This window comes from Crocodylus siamensis, chromosome 1, assembly GCF_052110815.1.
Source record: "Crocodylus siamensis isolate JL-2025a chromosome 1, ASM5211081v1, whole genome shotgun sequence".
Taxonomy (NCBI): Eukaryota; Metazoa; Chordata; order Crocodylia; family Crocodylidae; genus Crocodylus; species Crocodylus siamensis.
The window spans coordinates 232,067,710-232,087,044 of record NC_143395.1 but is presented as its reverse complement, the minus strand read 5'-3'; the positions used below and the strand labels follow the sequence as shown (position 1 = coordinate 232,087,044).

General features: G+C 43.2%; 1 protein-coding gene across 1 annotated transcript in view; it reads right to left on the bottom strand.

Moving 5' to 3' along the window:
• EPHA6 (EPH receptor A6) overlaps positions 1 to 19,335 on the bottom strand; it is a 973,304-nt gene that overhangs the window by 288,311 nt on the left and 665,658 nt on the right. The window contains exon 6 of the mRNA XM_090058840.1: positions 16,606 to 16,730. Coding sequence (XP_089914966.1) covers positions 16,606 to 16,730 — 125 coding nt within the window. The remainder of the gene's footprint in view (positions 1 to 16,605; positions 16,731 to 19,335) is intronic.

The window sequence follows — 19,335 nt, the reverse complement described above, 5'->3', positions numbered from 1 at the left end:
GCTGGCAGAGCTGTTCAAAATGCAGCCCAGTATCGGGAGGCAGGGAGAGCCAGGGCTGCACTCTGAGTGGCTCTGCCAACCCCACAGAGCTCAACCTGCCCCCCCCAGCACTACCACCAAGCTCCGGGAAGAGCCCAGCGCCACCCCTGCTGCAGGCCTGGGAGCACTGGATACTGCCTGCCTGCAGCCGCTGGGCTGCATCGTGCCCTGAACCCCCTGGCATGGTGCAGCCCAGTGGCTCCACGCAGCGGCAGCCACTGCTCCCAGGCCTGCAGCAGGGGTGGCACCCGTCTCTCCCTGGCCCTCAGTGCAGGCCACAGCTATGGAAGGGGTACTGCTGCCACCCCAAAATTTGCTGTAGCCCACCCTCCCAGCGCTGCCACAAAACTTGGGCCTCCTGGGGGATGTGGGCCCCTAGATCTGCATGCGGGATCTGCACAAGGGTCAGTGGCAGCAGCAGTCTTCCCAGCGCTGGGCGCAGGCTATGCTCAACACTGGTCTGAGGCAGCAGCGGTAGCTCCTGTCATCCTGCAACACAGATCCAGGGGCCTGCACCCCCCAGGAGGAGTCCAGCACAGCTCCACAGCCTACACAGCAGGTGTGGGTTGCCAGATCTGTGCACAGGATGACAGCAGGTTGCCACTGCTGGCAAGTGATACAAGTTTTGCTTTCAACTATTTGAGGTGCAGTTTCAGAAAAACCCCTGCGCCATTCCTGCAATTTTTGTTTGAATCAGGCAAGAAATGACCAAGTTATAGGCATTTTCATGATTCCCCATTATAGCCTATGGGTGAAACATTGAAACGCGTCCATACAGCAAAACAATACAGAACAGTACTTTGAAACAAAATGAAATGATGAAATGAAACACTGTCCCTTTGAAATGGCAAAATGGATGTCAAAATGAAATGGTGCTGTTTCGCACAGCCCTAGTTTTAAGTTCTAGGAAAAATGGGGATAAGGCTATTGTATACAGAAGTGGAGAGTCAAGTTCAAATTCATGGGCACCTAAGCAGGGCTTTTAAAATCCATACAGGAGTGAGACATGGGTGTCCCCTATTGCTGCTACTATTTTTATGTAGCATAGCACTGTTAGCACAAAGAATAAGAAAATATAAGGTCATAAGCAGCATAAAGATTCTGGGAGAGGGAGAGGTAAAATTTGTATTATACATGGATAATGTAAATGTAGTAGTTAGAGGTAGACTTTTGATGGAAAGGGTGCTAAAGCACGCATCAGAGTATGGACAAGCAACGGGCCTGGAGGGAGTGGGGGTGGAAATTAAGTAGATCAAACAGCACCACAATGGGAGTTGGAAACTGGAGGGATTTGAAGAAGCTGGGCCTTCAGATGAGAGAGAGAGAGAGAAATCAGAGTGCTAGAGATCCCAATGGATGCCATGGAGAAAGGTAATACAGCATGGGAAAAGGTGATGGTAAGGCTATAGCAAATACTTTGGTTATGGTTTGGAAAAACACTGTCTTTTGCTAGAAATGTGCTGGTGGTTAAGACTGTGCTACTACTGATTATTCTAGATATGGGAATTGTATTCCCACTGATGTGGCAGCAGATAGCAGAAGTACAGAGGGAAATATGTGTGTTCTTCTGGAACACCCAAAGAAAAAGTTTGGTTAGATCTGAACTGTACAAAGCAAGTGAGATGGGAGTAACTGGACTTGGGATTGTTCATCTATGCAAAATATGTAAGTGCAGTATGCAAGGAGGTAATGGAGGGAAAGGGGAAAGCAACACATATCACCTGATTTCACAAAGCTGCAACGGGGGAGGAAATGGGGAGCATATCAAACTTCCTTAAAGAGTCCCTGGGTGTGGCAACTGTCAATTCATTACGTAGGTGGGGAGATTTTATGCAGTGGTATTAAAAAGGGTGAGGTAAGGCTGGAGGTCCGGAAGGGTCATAAGAAATTGATGGAAGTATTAAGGGAGAGAGACAGGATGGTGCCAGTGGGAAACTGCACAGATGGACAAATGAAGGTGTGGGTACTGGTGGCGGGTAAACAACAGAAAGGGGAACATGCTGACCTAGTGTGGATGGTTATACGAAACATCTTGCTAGTGAGAGAGCTGTAACATAGATGGAGCTTGACAAGCTCATAAAGGTGCCCAAGAAAAAGGTGCAGGGAAGAAGAAATGGTGGGGCATATTTTGGGAGTGTACATATGCAAAGGGAGTATGGGAAAGGGTCTGCTGCTTTGTGAGTGTCATCAAAATAAACCTGTTTAGTGCAGGAAATGGTACTACAGGGACTCATACCAAGGGGATTGGATGACACATTACTAAGGACTTTATTAGCATGTATTAAAACCAGTATATGGAAAGAAAGAAACCTCAGGATTTTTAAGGGATTGGCTTTCATTGAAAGAGAGGGCCTGAAGCTGGGGCTGCATGAACTGAAATACTACATAGATCAGGACATGGGAGAGATCAGAGAGGAAGAGGTGGAAAAGAAGTGCAGGAAAAAGGACTGGACACATTTGTTTCACAGAATCAACATCCACTGACCTGACCCCCATGGCACATGAGGTCTGCTGTCTGCCTCGGGCTCAGATTCAGGATGTTACATGATCCTGGACCTCATTCAACTCTCAGACCAGTACCCCATGGTCCTAATCCACATGGAAATAAATGATGTGGCAGGGACCAGTCCAGACTGCATCATGAAGTACTATGAGGTCCTGGGGACCAAGCTCAAGGAGACAGGGGCGCAGGTCATATTTTCCCAGTAAGTAGACATGAATGGCGCCATAAGGCCTGCATCAGAGTGGTCAACCGGTGGCTTTGGAGTTGGTGCCACCAGGCAGGCCTTGGGTTCCTTGACAATGACCCACATTTCCATGCAGGGGGCATGCTCGGGTGGGATGGGCTTCACCTCTCCCCTAACGGCAAACGTGTCTTCTCTTCCAGGTTGGCTGATCTTGTATGGCGTGCTTTAAACTAGCCACAGGGGACATGAGGACACTTCCCAGCCAAGACAGGTGATGAGCACAAGAAGTATCCAGGTATGTGACAGGGGTCTGGATAGTCCTGGGATCAGTGGGGAAGGGCATGCACCCATAGGAGGCCTTAAATACCTCTATGTTAATGCTCGTAGTATGGGGAACAAGCAGGAGGAACTTGCCCTCCTGCTCACTAACACAAACCCAGACATAATAGGGCTCACTGAAACCTGGTGGGATTCAACCCATGATTGGGCGGTAAACATCAAGGGCTACAGACTGTTCAGGCAGGATAGAATAGGGATGAAAGATGGGAGTGTGGTGCTTTATGTCAAAGAGCAATACATGCCCTCAACAATCAGCATCGGGTCAGAGGAGGGGCAGACTGAAGTACTCTGGGTTAGAATACAAGGTGGTTGGGGGGAAAGGGACTTAACAGTGTTTGTCTACTATAGACCACCCAACCAGGGGGAAGAGCTGGACAGGGAATTCTCAGGTCAGCTTGCAGAGGCAGTTAGGGCAAGGGACGTGGTCATCATGGGTAACTTAAACTACCTGGACATCTGCTGGGAGGAGCAGTCAGCCAGGTCTGACCACTCACATAGGTTCCTAGCTGAGATACAGGACCTCCACTTAGCCCAGGAGGTGCAGTCCCACCAGGGGAAATGCCTTGCTGGACCTGGTGAGGGGACTGTGGGTTCTCAACCATCTGGGCGATAGCGATCTTCATCTACTGGAATTCACCATCCAGCACAGGGTGCCAAAGGCAGCAGCCCTTGACCTCAGTAGGGCTGATTTCAATGAGTTAAGGAGATTAGTTGGGGAGGCACTGAGGTCCTGGAGGGAAACTGGGAGTCCAAGATGAGTGGTTGTTCCTTAAGAAGATGATCCACCGAGCCCAAAGGGTGACAGTCCCAACTTGGGTCAAAGGGGACAAGAGTGCTCAAAATCCCCTATGGCTCACCAAAGGCATTCAGGAATGTCTGAAAGCTAAAAAGGAGGTATACACCCAAAGGAAGGGAAGAGCCATCACCAAGGAGGATTATACCTCCGTTGCTTGAGACTACAGGGGGGCTGTCAGGAAGGCTAAGGCAGAGACAGAACTAGGACTAGCGACCAGGATCAAAGATAACAAGAAGTCCTCTTTTAAATACATAGGTAGTAAAAAGAAAGCAGTGGGTAATGTGGGGCCTCTACAGGACACGCTTGGCACCAGTCGATAAAGGTGACCTCTTTAAGAAATCTGTTGCCTCCATTTTTCTGAGCAGGGACTGGGACATCCCTCCCACTGGGATTCCAGATGGACTCAGGAGAGGCACAGTCAGGCCTAGGATCAGAGAGGACCTAGTTAGGGAACTTCTGGTGGGGTTGGATGTGCTCAAATCAGCAGGCCCAGATGATCTCCACCCCAGGGTGCTGAAGGAATTGGCAGAGGTCATTGCAGGACCCCGGTATGGCACAGCTTTATGAGCACTCATGGTGCTCTGGCCAGACGCCAGAGGACTGGAAAAGGGCCAATGTGGTCCCCGTTTTCAAAAAGGGGAAGAAGGAGGTCCCAGGAAACTATAGGCCCATTAGTTTTACCTCAGTCCTGGGGAAGCTCTTTGAGAAAATTATCCAGGAGTACAGCTGCGAGAGACCAGCAGGGGAGATTATGCTTAAGGGCAACCAACATGGGTTTATTATGGGCAGGTCCTGTCAGACCAACCTGGTGGCCTTCTATAACCAGGTCATAAAATCCTTGGACTCAGGTGTTGCGGTGGACGTAGTCTTTCTGAACTTTAGGAAGGCCTTTGACACTGTCTTTCACCCCATTCTCATTAAAAAATTAGGCGACTGTGGCATCAATGCCTACAGTCAGATGGGTCTCAAATTCGTTGGAGGGCCGCTCCCAGAGAGTGGTGGTGGATGGGGTCATTTTTGACCCAGAGGGATGTAGGCAGTGGGGTCCCCCAGGGCTCAGTCCTTGCCCCACACTGTTTAACATCTTCATCAGCAACTTGGATGAGGGGGTGGAAAGCACCTTGTTTAAATTTGTGGATGACACTAAGATGTGGGGAGAGGTGGGCACGCTAGAAGGGAGGGACAGGCTACAACTAGATCTGGACAGGTTACAGGGGTGGGTGACTGAAAATAGGATGGGATTCAATACTGACAAGTGCAAGGTACTGCACCTAGGGAGAAAGAACCAGCAGAATACCTACAGGCTGGGGAACTCCCTTCTTATCAGCACAGAGGCAGAGAAGGATCTTGGAGTCACTAATGATTCCAAGATGAACATGGGCTGCCAATGTGAGGACACAGTCAGGAAGGCTAACTGCACCTTGTCGTGCATCCACAGATGCATCATGAGCAGGTCCAAGGAGGTGATCTTCCCCCTTTATGTGACATTGGTAAGGCCACAGTTGGAGTACCATGTCCAGTTGTGGGTGCCGTGCTTCAGAAGGGATGTGGACAGCATTGAGAGGAGGGCCACTCGCATGATCAGGGGGCAGAGGGCAGGCCCTACGAGGAGAGGCTATGGGACCTGAAGCTGTTCAGTCTCCACAAGAGAAGGATGAGAGGGGATCTGGTTGCTGTCTATAAATTGGCCAAGGGGGACTAGCAGGCTCTGGGAGAGTCCCCGTTCCCCAGAGCACTACCAGGAGTGACCAGGAATAACAGTCACAAGCTGGCAGAGGGTAGATTCAGGCTAGACATCAGGAGGCGCCACTTCACAGTCAGGGCGGCCAGGATCTGGAACTAACTTCCAAGGGAAGTGGTGCTTTCTCCTACCCTGGGGGTCTTCAAAAGGAGGCTAGATAATCACCCAGCCATGGCAGGGGGTTGGACTTGATCTGCTCAGGTTCCTTCCGACTCAGCCAACTATGAAACTATGAAACAGAGAGGGCTGATGGGAGAGGTGGAGAGTTTCAGGTGGTTACTGAGGCAAGAGTTTTTCATGGGGGTTTGTGTGAAAAAAAAGAGTTCTGTAAGGGTTTTTTGTGGGAAGTTGATACGCATTGGTTAAGGGTTTAATATATGCAGTCATAGGTTGTTGTGTATGTAGCTGTTTTTGTGCAATAAAATTTTGGTAAAACAAGGTTGATCAATATGTGAAGCTTTGTAAGTGTAGGGTGATAAGTGTGTTTTTAATAAAATATGTAAATATAAATAAATAAACATAATAAATAAATTAACAGAAATCTAGATTTTTTTTCATCATATATTAAGGATATTTTGTCCCTGAGTACAACCTGAAAGTTACTAGCTATTATAGTATTTTGATTTTTGAGCCTACTTATCGGAACTCTTAAGACTAACAGATGACACCTGTGGTTAACTATATTATTCTTGCTGTGTTACTAAATTATATGAAAACTATTTTTCTTAAGTGCTGGCTATTGCTGTTTCTTGGTTATAAACAGCACAACTTTCCTTAGGAAAGCACTTCTGCCATCAGCTTTCTCTTCAGCTTTTTGTGAGCAACGGAACAAAAGCACAGTGGAGGGTATGTTGATTTGCAAAATGTTTGCATATACTTGTTAGGCCTTTTGAGACAAGGGTCTGGAAAAACACTTGCAGCTCCCACATGTACAATTATTTGAATATTGAATCTATTTGGTTTATGAGTTCAGTTGTTATTCTACGAATGAAATTTTAAAAAGCTCATTTTCTCTATTCTCTTCTAGAAAGTTATGATATCTAATTTTAAACCTGCCAAGAGAAGGTAAAATCACTGGAACGAACAATCAGAGATAAAGTTCTGATCGCTTCTCATTATATCCCATATTACATAGTCAAAAGTATTAAATACACTTTTTCTACATTTCTGTGGCTCTTACTTAGTTGCTGGCACAGGCAATACACACAAAATTCCTTGGGGGAAAAATTATTGGCTACAGATGTGAAACACTAGATCAGCAAAAGACTGTACTATGTTTTCTTTAAATCAAATCGATTGCTTAAACAGCATTATATTTCGAGTGAGATCTTTTAGTTCAGCAAGAACGACAATAGTAATAGCTCTCTACACCACTATTATTAAATACAAACTTTTAGAAGCCAGGTCTAAATAATTGAAGAGAGCCATTAGGAGTATAGCCAGGACAGGCACCTAATGGAGAAGGCCTAGATTAGAACCTCCCTGATAGAACCCTGGACTGTACCTAATTGACATTTAGAGGTCAGATTTCATTTTTTCCTAATAGTAATTATATCAGTGTCATTAATAACAGCTGCGGTAAGGTCCTTGGTTGTTTCCCAAAGGCAAAAATTATATCTGGTCAGACAGTCTCATAATTATTCACTCTCATTTTCAACTATGCTGAGACCTAAATTCTTCTCATTTGAGAAGCTAAGACTCTTACAGTTTCTCCCTTGGGGAGCCAGGTTAATAATAGCAGAAAAGGGAAATTGAGAAGCCTGCTAAACACCACTTACTATGCTAAAATCAGTGAGGAGATTTTGTTTTAATGGTTTATTTCCCAAAGCACATTTGTAGTAATTATTTTTATAATTCTCAAGGTATGGTTTATTTCCCAGGGGTTCAGAAATAGTGAGAGAGCAAGAAACACTTGAGAAACATTTGGGGCATGTAGTGCAATGTTAAACAGTTCCTGGAATTATGGTCAAGTTCAGAAGTTTGATTGGTTACTGTACAAAAGTTCATATACCTAGCCAATTACTTAGTATTCTTGGGTACTTTTACGTGTGCTCTGTGGGTAGGGGGAAGTGGTGCTTTAATTACAGTGGCTCCGAGAGCCATTCTAATTAAAGCACCACCACTTATCCTGCATTAGCGTCCCCACACTTCAAAATGGCAGCCAGGGCTCTTGAACTAAAGCTCGTTTGACACGCTTCAGTTCAAGTGCCCCTGCTGCCATTTTTAAGCGTGGGGATGCTAATACAAGAGATGCAGGAGGCTGCTGAAGCATGGCAGACTCGATTAATCAAGTCTGCTCTGAAACACTGGAATTCCAGCTCATTGGAGCAGCTTTATAGGCGCCCCTTGGTTCTGCAAATATGGGCTGGAACCTAGGAGTACTGCACAAGACTTGCACCGTTTGCTTTTGTCATATCAGAAACATGGTTTCAGAACATAGATCTGTCAAGGTTTAGACAATTAAAAATATCAGTGGGCCTGATGCTTATTTTTCATGTAGTGTTTAATTAGTCTTAAGAGGAATGACACTCGGTACCTTATATATCTTAGGGTGTATGCTAGCATTCGATTCAACCAGCTGAAGTTCATCCACATAGTTTAAGCTTTTGCAATTCAATCAGTTGAAAGCTGTAAAACCATGCAAATGGCTGCTTGTGTGCTCTGCAGACAGCCTGCATACTGACAGTGGATATTCAGGGAGGCTGCAGAGCATACATCCCAGAATGCCTTGTAGACTTCCCTGCCATGCAATTTAAGGAAGCAGCCCAGGGCACCAGTCAGGGCTGAGTGACTCGTGGTTCCATAGACAGCAGAGTGGGTCTGCTATCTTTTAAAGCTGGTGCCCTGGTCATGGAGTGGGGTTTTGCCCACCATGCTACTGGGGCTCTGGGCACGGGAAGCCCCACCACCATGGACAGACCTCAGGGTTCTCAAGCTCTGTGGCAAGATTTCCCTCTGCATCCCACATGTTGGACTGCAAACACAGGGCTCTCAAGTGCCACAGGGGGAGGGAATTTCCCTTCCGTGGAACATTAAACCCTGCACTAGCTGTTCCATGTGTGGGGCTGCAAGCATAAAGCTGTCAAGTGCCATGGGAGGGAATCTCCACCCACCGCTGCACATGAAACACTGCGCTTATAGTCCTGGTGCAGCTTTTGAAACCCAGGAGCTGCTTGGGGCAGTGGAGGGGAGCTGGGCTGTCCAGCCCCTCAGCTGTTAGGGGGAGGGATCTGTGTGACTCAGGCTGTGGTAGCAGACTGCATCCTGAGTCACAGAGTGTGCCCTGGGCTGTTGAGGAAAGCAAAGCACACTGGGGTGCTGGAGGGCACTGCAGTGGCTCCAATTGATTGAGGATGTGCACAAGTGCTTGAGCCCCAATCAATTTAGACTTCAACCTTGTGAAATGCTTTGGAGGTGTTTTTTAACCATTTGAAGCCCTGTGAATGCCTGTATACAGAGCATTTCAACTGGTGAAACTAAGCTTCTATCAGTTGAAATACAATGCTTCTATGTACTGCTACATAAGGATAAAAAAATTATTTGACCTCTACAAAGGACACACACCTAAAGAGACAAACTGTATATTTGTAATGTAGTAACCTTTTCTTGCCTGTTTGTACCTCAAGACTATAACCTGTTTTATTTCTAAAGCTTAGTATGCAGGCTTAGTGGGATAAACAGAATGCTCTGCTATGTTTCTTGTGAAATGCACCTGTGTGGAAGATATCCAATAATATATTTATAAAAGTAATAAAGGATTCTAACAAGTGAATAATTCTTCCAGATTTTAAAATCTAATCTAAATTCATAACCTAAATTAAAGAAACAATTGTTGGCATGTATAGGAAATATGGTACCAGTTGTGAAACACACCCAGAAGCATCATCCTTTTTGACTTATGTAAGAATGATGTAGAAAAGAATCGCTTTAAAATAAGATAATTCAATTGTTTAACAACTGTGCAAGTCTCAAAGAAAATCAAGTGAACCATAGAATAGTGTGTAGGATGCTTAGAATGGCAGAGAGCTGTAGAATACAGGGAATTAATGTTATCGTAGCTTTTCAGCATCAGAGGCCATCAATGAGAAATGTAGGAAGCTGCCTGTTCTTTACTATTACAGCTACAATACTGGGAAAAGTTATCTTCTCTAATGAGGTCTGTATATATTTGAGTCTAGATGGCTTTTATAGAAGTGCATATTTTGTATGAGTGAAAGAGGGGAAGGAAGAGGCTCAGAAAATACAAGATATCTGCAGTCTTTTCATTCAAAGGAGTTCTGAGATTGTTTTCTGCTTACTAAAGTTACTTGAATACAAAATGAGGTTTTCTCCCCAAAACAGCATGGGGAAAAAGCCTGTTGTCTCTACATTTTCATACAAGGAAACCTTATTAAATACATTGTTTGTCATTAAACTGGAGTCAAAAGCAGCATGCACTCAATCATGGAAACTGGGTATGAAACAGATTTAAATACAACCAACACTGAGCATGACCGTAAAACACATGTTCCATATGGGGCATGCGTGCTGATGAGAACCTACCACAAAGATAGATTAGTGCAGTCTATCTGATTAAGATGGTAGTGCTCGTTGAACACAGTCTCCCTCAGTGCTGACTCTTTTTAAAGTAATGGCGAGCCACTTCATTGACTATATTTCAACTTCCTTTTCACTCCCGTAGCTGAGCTGTGCCCTTCTTGTCCATTTCCAGTCATTCCTGTTTCTTCACCAGCATTAAATGTTTGGCAAGAATCACCAAACAGGGCCCCAAGAATAGCGGTGGGAAGAGTCATATAATAGTAACGTACCACATTTATTCCAATGTAAGATAACTCCCCCCTCCACAATTAGATTCCATATAACGAAAAATTATGCATTTGTTATCATGTTTCTATGTTCACTCTTTTCTACATCTTCTGTCATGAACCATGGGAGATGTAATCTAGAAAAGGAGCCTGCTCATAGCCTGCTGCATTTCCGTACAGGAGGCACTACCAAACCCTTTTTGTTCATTTTCAGATTCTTGTCATGAAACTGAACATGGGAATTGAGAGGGGAAAAAACATTCCACAATGAGCTCTACTTCAGCATATGCAAGAGATGCACACTATGTTTCTACTGAAGGATCCCTGCGGGAGGGTTTGGGACATAATAAGATCTACATCTTACACTACTTCTCCCAACAGACCTTGCCCTCTGCCATCCTTATCTGGTCTTGCAGATTTTATGGTCTACAAGCCTAAAACACTCTATGAATGTGAATTGGGTTAAAAGCAGGGTAGGAACTTTACTCAAACACAAGGTGCATTATAATGTTTGCAAGCCATCTCAAACCTTTTGGGATCAAAGATATGTTATAAAATTGTGCTCTCATTTCATCTGAGTAATAAGGCCTGGCTTAATCTATTTGGAAATAAAATATTTTTTACAGCCTTCGCTTGTGTTCTGACTCACAGGAAAAATTGCCAGTAACTCCTTTCCATTTCCTTACTCCATAATTTTGCATTTGGGAAGATGGCAAAACTCTCTTCTCCTTTTCCCTGACTTCATTTGTCCTGGGAGACCACCAGCAACCCTGAACTGCCCAAAATGATATTCTCTTTCACAGGAAATACTAATGTGCATTCATAATCCTTTTTTTTGAAAAATAAAATAGTCCAAAATGGAGTAGGGGTCCAAATGTTGTAAGCTAGTATTATGCTGAAGTTGGAGAATGTGGCAATCAAGAACTGTCAAGGTTAAGATGATTTGGAAACTTAAAAAGTAAAAGATTCAAATGATATTTTGAAAAATAATCTAGGAAATTTTAAAAAATTGCTTTTAGCCAGGAAATTAAGGTTATGATAATATTCAGTTTGGTTATGGAAGAGCACAGAGGCAATGAAAGAGCTTTTGAAATTAGAAGTGGGTTTTTTTGTTGTTGTCTAACTGACTATATTAAATCATCCTGGATTCAAATAGATAGATAATGGACACACCAAAAGATTTAATTTACAAATATCTAGTATTCCTGAGGATGGTGAATAGGAGATAGCAAAAAAATTTCTGCAGAGTAACTCGTGGATCTCTAGGGTCAAATATTTATTAAATTCTTTGCATGTCTCTGTTGAGACTCACTTATCATCTAAGGTGACAAATATTGCTAAATGGACAGGTTTGGGAATGATTCATCATCTGTTAGAAATAAGATATTTCAATTTGCCAAGTCTCAAGACACAATATTATTTCAGAGGCATGATATTTTCTGTCTGATTATATCACATTATTATTCAAGCAAGTAAAAACTTTCCATCAGGCTGTAATGGAAACTCCCGGGGTTCCGGACTGAGTTTCTCACATTTTTTTGTGTTCTCTTGCCACATGGAGCCAGCTGCATACTCCTTTTTCAGGTTAAGTTCACTGCAGAACTGCATTATTGGATCCAATCTCAGAACTCTGGTAACCTGGGATATGTCTCTCCACCAAGCATAACTGTTCCAATGCATTTCAGGATATGGAAGTACAAAAGTACAAGGAATATATGGAGCTAGCTAAGCATTAAGGACACAAGGGGTTTTTTATTTTTAGGTTTTTTCACTTTTAGGAGCTGATTACAATTTAAAATATTGAAGTCATGATTCTAAGCATTAACTGAGCAAGAGTTGAGGGAAGAAGCTGCTCTACATTATCTTCTTTTGTTACTGTGTATAAATGTATTTATTTCTGCATTTTGTACTCACATCTTTTGAAATCCTGGTATAACGCTCCTATTCTATTTTTTTTTCCTATGGTTGGACAGAATCTTTCAGAAAAGCTGTTCTATTTTTACAGAGAAATCCTGCGCTTGACTGACTTCAGTGAAGTAACAAGTTCAGGCCCATTCACAGTCGGTGCATATAGACAGGCAGAAGCCTATTCTTTTTGTCATTTTTACAGTTTTTAAAATTGTATTCCTTTTCAGAAATTGTATTTCCAGCCTTTTTGTTGTATTTTCATTCCTGTTTGCATCAACATTCTTATGCAGGCACTCACAGGAATACCGGCAATACAGATATAAAACTTATAGATTGTATTACTGGAAACTTCCTTTCAGGTAAAATAGGGAGCTAGATACTATATGCATTTGTTGACTGATAACAGCTGACTGGTAACAGAAATATAGAAGGAAAAGTATATTTATATCAATGTCCTTCTTACTCAAAGATACTCTCAAAGTTTATTCATATAAACATTTAACAACTGTTAGGCTTTCTCAGCTCTATTGAATTTGGGGTATCAGATTCAGGATGCTGTCCCAGATATGGTACTGTTAGTTGGAAGCATTCAGCTATGCACACTGTCTGTTGAGTGAACGAGAGACATAAATGGAAAACATAAAGCATTATCTACCATATCTGTTCCATTCCTTTTCATCTCTATCAATAGCAGAGGGAAGTGAATTTTAGTTGTTGCATTTTTATGATCTCCTTCAGACTTTCCTCAGCTTGGCAAAGTAGTAATTTCACATTCACTGTGTACACAAATGTCTTTAATGTCTTGGGCTTAAGCCTGATAGATGGGCTCATTTTGAGGGTTTATAACTATTTAAGAGAGACCTAGAGTAAGCAGTGCAGCAAGAATTCCATATTCAAACCTTCTGTGCCCTGTAGTACTCCAGTTTGCTATAAACTGCTACAATTTTTTGTCTACACTAGACGAATGTCTATGTAGTAACTCATTCATAATTCTCTACATTGTTGTCTCACACTTTCCACATCCTGTATAGTTTTATGACAATAGTTCAATTTTCTGCTCATCATGGCTGTGGAGAATTTGGATGCTGATATTTCTAATACTGAATGTTCTCGGCAAGCCTATGAGATATCAGGCACTCCATTGGTGCCATTCCCATGGGCTTTCAGAAACTGTTCACATTTATATTCTTTAGATTTGTGGTAGGAGCTTTCTCCTTCATCTTTGTGTACTATTTGCTTTGCATTTGGAGATTAAACTAGAATGTCTGCAGGACTGCATGCACTCCCACAGTACTATATAATCACATTTCCTATTTCAATATCATAGAAGAGCATAGTATTCACCGTAACAGACTTTTGCTCTGTGTCTGCTCCTGAATCTGGCTTCCAAGACTGATCTATGCTTGACGTTTCAAAGTGTTGTGATGTATCTTTTTTCTATTAATGATTTTCCTATTGTTACCTCTGCCCCTGCTTGTCTCCCAGTTTGCCTTCTAATTAGCACGGCTAGGAACACTGTGTCCTGAAGGCTCCTGACAAAAGCTGTTTTGTTCAAAACACATTGATCCAGTTCAATGAGTGACTACCAGAAAGCACTTGGGGCAAAATAACCGCTAGGGAATGTCACCTGATTCAGCCACCAGTGGATATCGCCTGCCATGTCTAAGAGGAACGGAATTATTTATAATAGAAAGCTACCCATGATTCTTTATAAAGAAGGAGAAAAAACATTGCCCCGGTGAAATTGGAAAGGGCTTGTTTGACATGTAGCCTCCCATTAGAATTGTGAAACGTGATTCTAGCCATGTTGTACAAAGGACACATCTCTCAGGCATGTTTAGATTTTAGTGCAGTGTTGACACCACTAAGGGGAATTCTGGGCTGGCTTTCTTGGTAACCCAGCGCTGTCCTCAGAGTATAATCTGATTTTAGAGTGTGTGCAAATATTATGCATATAACTTAATGTACTTGCTAAACCTTGGGAGATAGGTCTTTGCAACTGGGTTCCTGTTCAAGCAATTTATTTAATATATAAAAAGAGTATTTACCTTTTTAATTCATTTTTGGATGCTTGGTTATTAATGAACAAAACAAGCATCAGCTCAAACTATCAGCTCAAAGGCTGTAAGAAAAGCTGCGGTACTAAAGTTCTTTCAGCACCTCTGAGAACTGTGCAAAGTTCATGCCTTTTTGATTTGGTATCAAATAAGCTAAATGACTGTCCTTTTTCTGAATAATTTCAGTGGTTGGGCTTTTTTCAAGGTGGCCCTGAATAGTGTCTTTCTCATTATGCTGGCCTGCATAATCTGGGCACAGATCTGCAAATTTGCAACTTCTCAAACTGAAAAATAAGAGCCCCTGATATTTATAACAAACACAATAACCCTCCTCCCGCAAAACACAACTTTCTTCCCATGCTGGATTTATATATCCTTTCTTAGGACTATTCTCCATTTCCTTGATTGAGATGTTAGCTTGGCTGTCAACAGATTTAAGATGCAGATCCCTGAAAACTAATGTATATAGGAATGAAGGGACCAATTACCACTAGTTTAATAATGCATCAAGGCCTAGTCTTCAAATAGGGGTGTGCAAAGATGCATGCACTGCCTTGTACAAATGCAGACCCCAATTTATGTTTACATAAAATGGTGTGTGCATGTCTACATCTGGAATATGAAGCAGTGTAAATGCATCTTTGCCCATGTGGACTTGAAGGCCAGATAACCACATTACACTTTTTCCAGTTTAGGTAGTCAGAAACTGGTCGACAGCCATAATAGGACAGAAGTTTGAGCATACAGACTGCTTTAAAAATGGCAGATCCTGGTTTAAGATAGGTCTGGATGTAGTATCAGACTGACTAGATCTCAGCTAGACCGATGAATTGAATATCGGTCCACTCATGAATCAAGATAGGTTTCTGGCCAGTGTGGGCTCCCCACTAACCCCCTGTCTCAGGAAGCTGTGGCTTGGCTCCTCCACCTGAGTGCAGGCCCTGCCATCAGGCTCTCCAGCTGTCAGCCACAGGTAGGACAGAGGCAGGAGTGGGGAGCAGGGCTCATAAGGTGCTGGTGGGGGCAGTGCCAGTGGCACATCCTGCATTCCCAGCTTGGGTTGGCAGGGCACAGAGTGTCCCTCCCTTGTCCCAGTTCAGTTCAAGTCCTGGGACTATGTGCTGGAGCTGCTCTGGTAAGGGCTCACAGGATTTCCTCCCTGGAGCCAGCACCAAGTTGTGGGCTGAAACTGCTTCCCATGCAGCTGCAGAGCTCCAGTCCCTGGGGGGCGGGGGTAGGGGGCAACCATGCCTTTACAGCTGCAAGGAACCCTGTGGCCCCTACACCAGACAAAGCCCGTGGATCCTCTTGTGGCCCTGTGTGGGGGTGAGCATGCCTCCTTCCACTGGCTGCATGCAGTTGACCACTGTCTGAACGATGAGAGGGCAGCGGTGGGAGACAGGTGGCTGACAGACAGTCAGGAATGGTGCGGCCATTCAGCTGCAATCAGTTACCCTTGGCCATCTCTGGCATGCTGGGAGGTGTGTGGGAACACCCCCTGCCTTCTAGCCTCTGCAAGTGCAGGCTTCTGTGTGCCATCTGCTACCGAAGGGCAAGCATAAGTTTAGTTCACTCCTGATCCAATCTATGCAGCTTAGAGAAACTCATGTAGATTGGATTGATTCTGCCTCAGGCTTTTGGAAGTCTGTACTTAGCCAAAGATCTTGGGCCCAGATTATAACATGATGTAGTTTCTCTCTCTTTATGATCTTCAAAAATGGGGTATTAGTTAGTTCAGTATTAATATTATAAACTGTTTTTTCTTAAGATTACATCTAGAAAAGGTATACTGTCTAATTCTGTCTCAGGTTGTTGCAAGGTAATATAACAAAATGTAATCTCAAAGACATTAAGCGTAATTGTATTATACCCAAAATATTATGCTAACATATAGCTGTTGTAGTCCATAAATTAAAAACCCCCAAACATATTAGAAATTATTACACATTTAACCAGTTTTATAATCCTCTATAAAAAATTAGGGGTTTATAAACCTTTGTACCATGGTCTCATAATAGATGTGCATATCACTTGTTTTCCACTGTCCTTCAATCTGACATAAAATAAGACAACTATTAACAAATCATAAAATAGATCTGAACCAAATGAAATGAACTGATTGTATGTGGGACCAAGTGATAACAAGTGTAAGAGATTTTAAAAAATACAAACAAAAATTTAACACGTTGTTATGTAATATTTGATTTTGGCTGAAGCGCTAAGCAAGACCTACTTTCTCATAGTACTTGATCTCATAGTCCAGAATGGCTCCACTGGGAAAGTCAGGCTCTTGCCATGAGAGGGCAATGCTGTTCTGGGAAGCCCAGTCCTTCCTTACCATCCCAATCAAGGAGGGTGCTGAAAGGGAAAAGGATAACTAAGAGTTAAAGACAAAGTATACTGTTTATCCTTTTACTTTACTACACTTTGAGGTACTTTATGTAACCTATTGGCAGAAAAGCATGAGATGACAATTCCCGGTGAAATGTGGAGTTAATGTGTAAAGTACACATCCAAAATTTTCTTGGCAGAAGGCAGGGCAGGGTGGCACTTTATGGAACAACTCATTCAGAGATGCATGTGATATTTTTTGTTGTGAACTACACAACATGAATACATAACACATTGCTTTGCAAGATGCTATGAAAGGATGTGCATTGTTAATGCGAGGATCTGCTTTTGAAAAGGGACTCTAAAACTCTACCACTTTGTCAAACTATCTGTTTCCTGACTAGATTCAGTCAAGTATGTTGACTTGGACAAAAAGAGGCTGTTTGTACAAGAGAACCAATGGCAGATTCTCTCCTTTGCTGAAATTTTATCAACAGAATTCTTAGGCTGCAATCAGTGACAGCTCTGCAAACCTATTTAAGATGTTACTGGGAATGTCTACACGAGCTGCTTACTGCACAGTAGCCTAATAACACTGCACAGTAGTGTGCCAGGCAAAAACAAGGGTAATATGCTATGCGCAGTAGTATTAGGATACTGCGCATCACTAAAAACCTGTGCACTGGTGCTACTGCGCAATAACTCTAGTTACTGCGCATTTAGTTAGTACTTCATTAAGCAAGTACTAAATTAAATGCATAGTAACTGCTGCGCATTAACGGACATGTAGATGCGCCCACTGAGCACATACTTTGAGGGAAAGGAGGTTGTACCATTGTCATGAATGATGCAGTTTCAGCTGCAAAGAGCAGCTGAAGTTAAGAAACAAAAAAATATGAACACAGCATAAGCCAAATTAAAGACAGCTGGTATGTCCAGGGATGGATTCAGAGGGGGGTGAAATGGCAGTCACACCCCCGCTTTTTGACCATGCCACAGGAGCAGCAGCTGTGGACTTTTTAAAGTCCCCCAAGCAGATCAGAATTCGCTTCCCTGTCTTCCCGTTTGTGTTCAGAGGTACATCCCACCCCCTCTCCTTCCTTTCTCCCTTCCCACCCCCTCTCTCCCACCCACTGCTGCGGCTGTCCCCACTGTCCCAGGGTGACAGAAGCTCCAGAGCTACTTCTGCCCAGTTCTACCTGGGCTCCATAGAGGCCAGGCTTAGCCAGGGATAGTAGTGGTGGCATGTAGTCCATGCCCAGTCTCTGGGTGTTCCCAGCCAGCCCAGAAGCAGGTGCTGGGAGAGAAAACTCCTCTCACCATCACTGGCTGTCCCAGGCTGAGGCTGGCCCCTGTGCAGCCTCGGCAGAAGCAATTCTAGATCTCCCCTCAGGCTCTGGGACACCAGGGATAGGGGCAGCAGCAGACAGGGTGTGGGGAAAGGGGAGGGGAGGAGAGGAGAGGAGAAGGGTGTGCCTCTGAGCAGGGAAGGGAAGGGAAGGTGGAATTCTTTACCTGCTTGGGGGAACTTAATAAAGTTCCCATCTGCTGCTTTTATGGTGCAGTCTGCCCATCCCGATGCAGGAAGTGGGGGGTGCAGCCACCCCGGCTGTGCTAGTCACAGCTCCCACTTTTCCTCTTGTGAAATCCTGGATCCATTTGTGGGCACATCCAGTTTGCCATTTTTATTTGATTTACCATGTGGGCCAAAATAAACAGATAGAAATAAGAATGTAATGATTTCCTATTTTTGTAAGCTGAGGCACTAAAATTAAAACCAAAAGGATGCTCCTTAGTAGGCAATTGAAATAAGGCTATCCATAGAAAAGCCAAGTATTATAATATAGTTCTAAGCACTTTTCCTCTCTATAACTAGAACACAAATTACTCTACATTACTTGATCAGAATTTTCTCTTTCTCTCTCACTGTGTGCGTGTTTAGGAACTAGATTTTTTATTTTAGAATAGATTATGTATAGTGTAGACAGCACAAGAGTCTGGAACCACCCTAATGCAGACCTCAGGTGATTCTCTTGAGTCTTTTGGGGTGCAGACAGAAGTTATATTTTTTTTGCACAATCAGGCCCCTGAAAGTGCTCTACACATGTGCATGGCTGCAGAGCGCCTTTGAAGGGGCCAAGTATGTGAAAAATTAAAGTCCACTTTACCATTTCCTGACTTGCAGAAAAAATCATGGTATACAAAGTAGTCTGTGTAAAACTGAAATGTAGCTACATTCACAAGCTAATACCAAATGTAGACAGCAGTTTGCAAGTCAATTGACATACATCTATCAAAACATTTTTTTGACTAACAAAATATATTGATATGCCTCTGAAAATGAGGAAACTTACAACTACTTTTCAAGCAGCAACCCTGAGCTCTGTCTTTTATCCATATCCATTTCCTGTTGATGGTTCTAGTTATAACATAAAGACCTTCAGCTAATGCATACAGCTTCAACTGATATGGGAAGATCTCAGGCCAGTATTAAGAGGGTGCCTATAATGATTTTTTGCAGGAAATAGGGTTGTGACTTTTTTCCCAACATATATTTATATTGTTGAGGAAAGTATTTTCCTAGGAAAAAGAAAATATTGTATAAAATAGTGGGGGAGAAAAATAAAGGAGG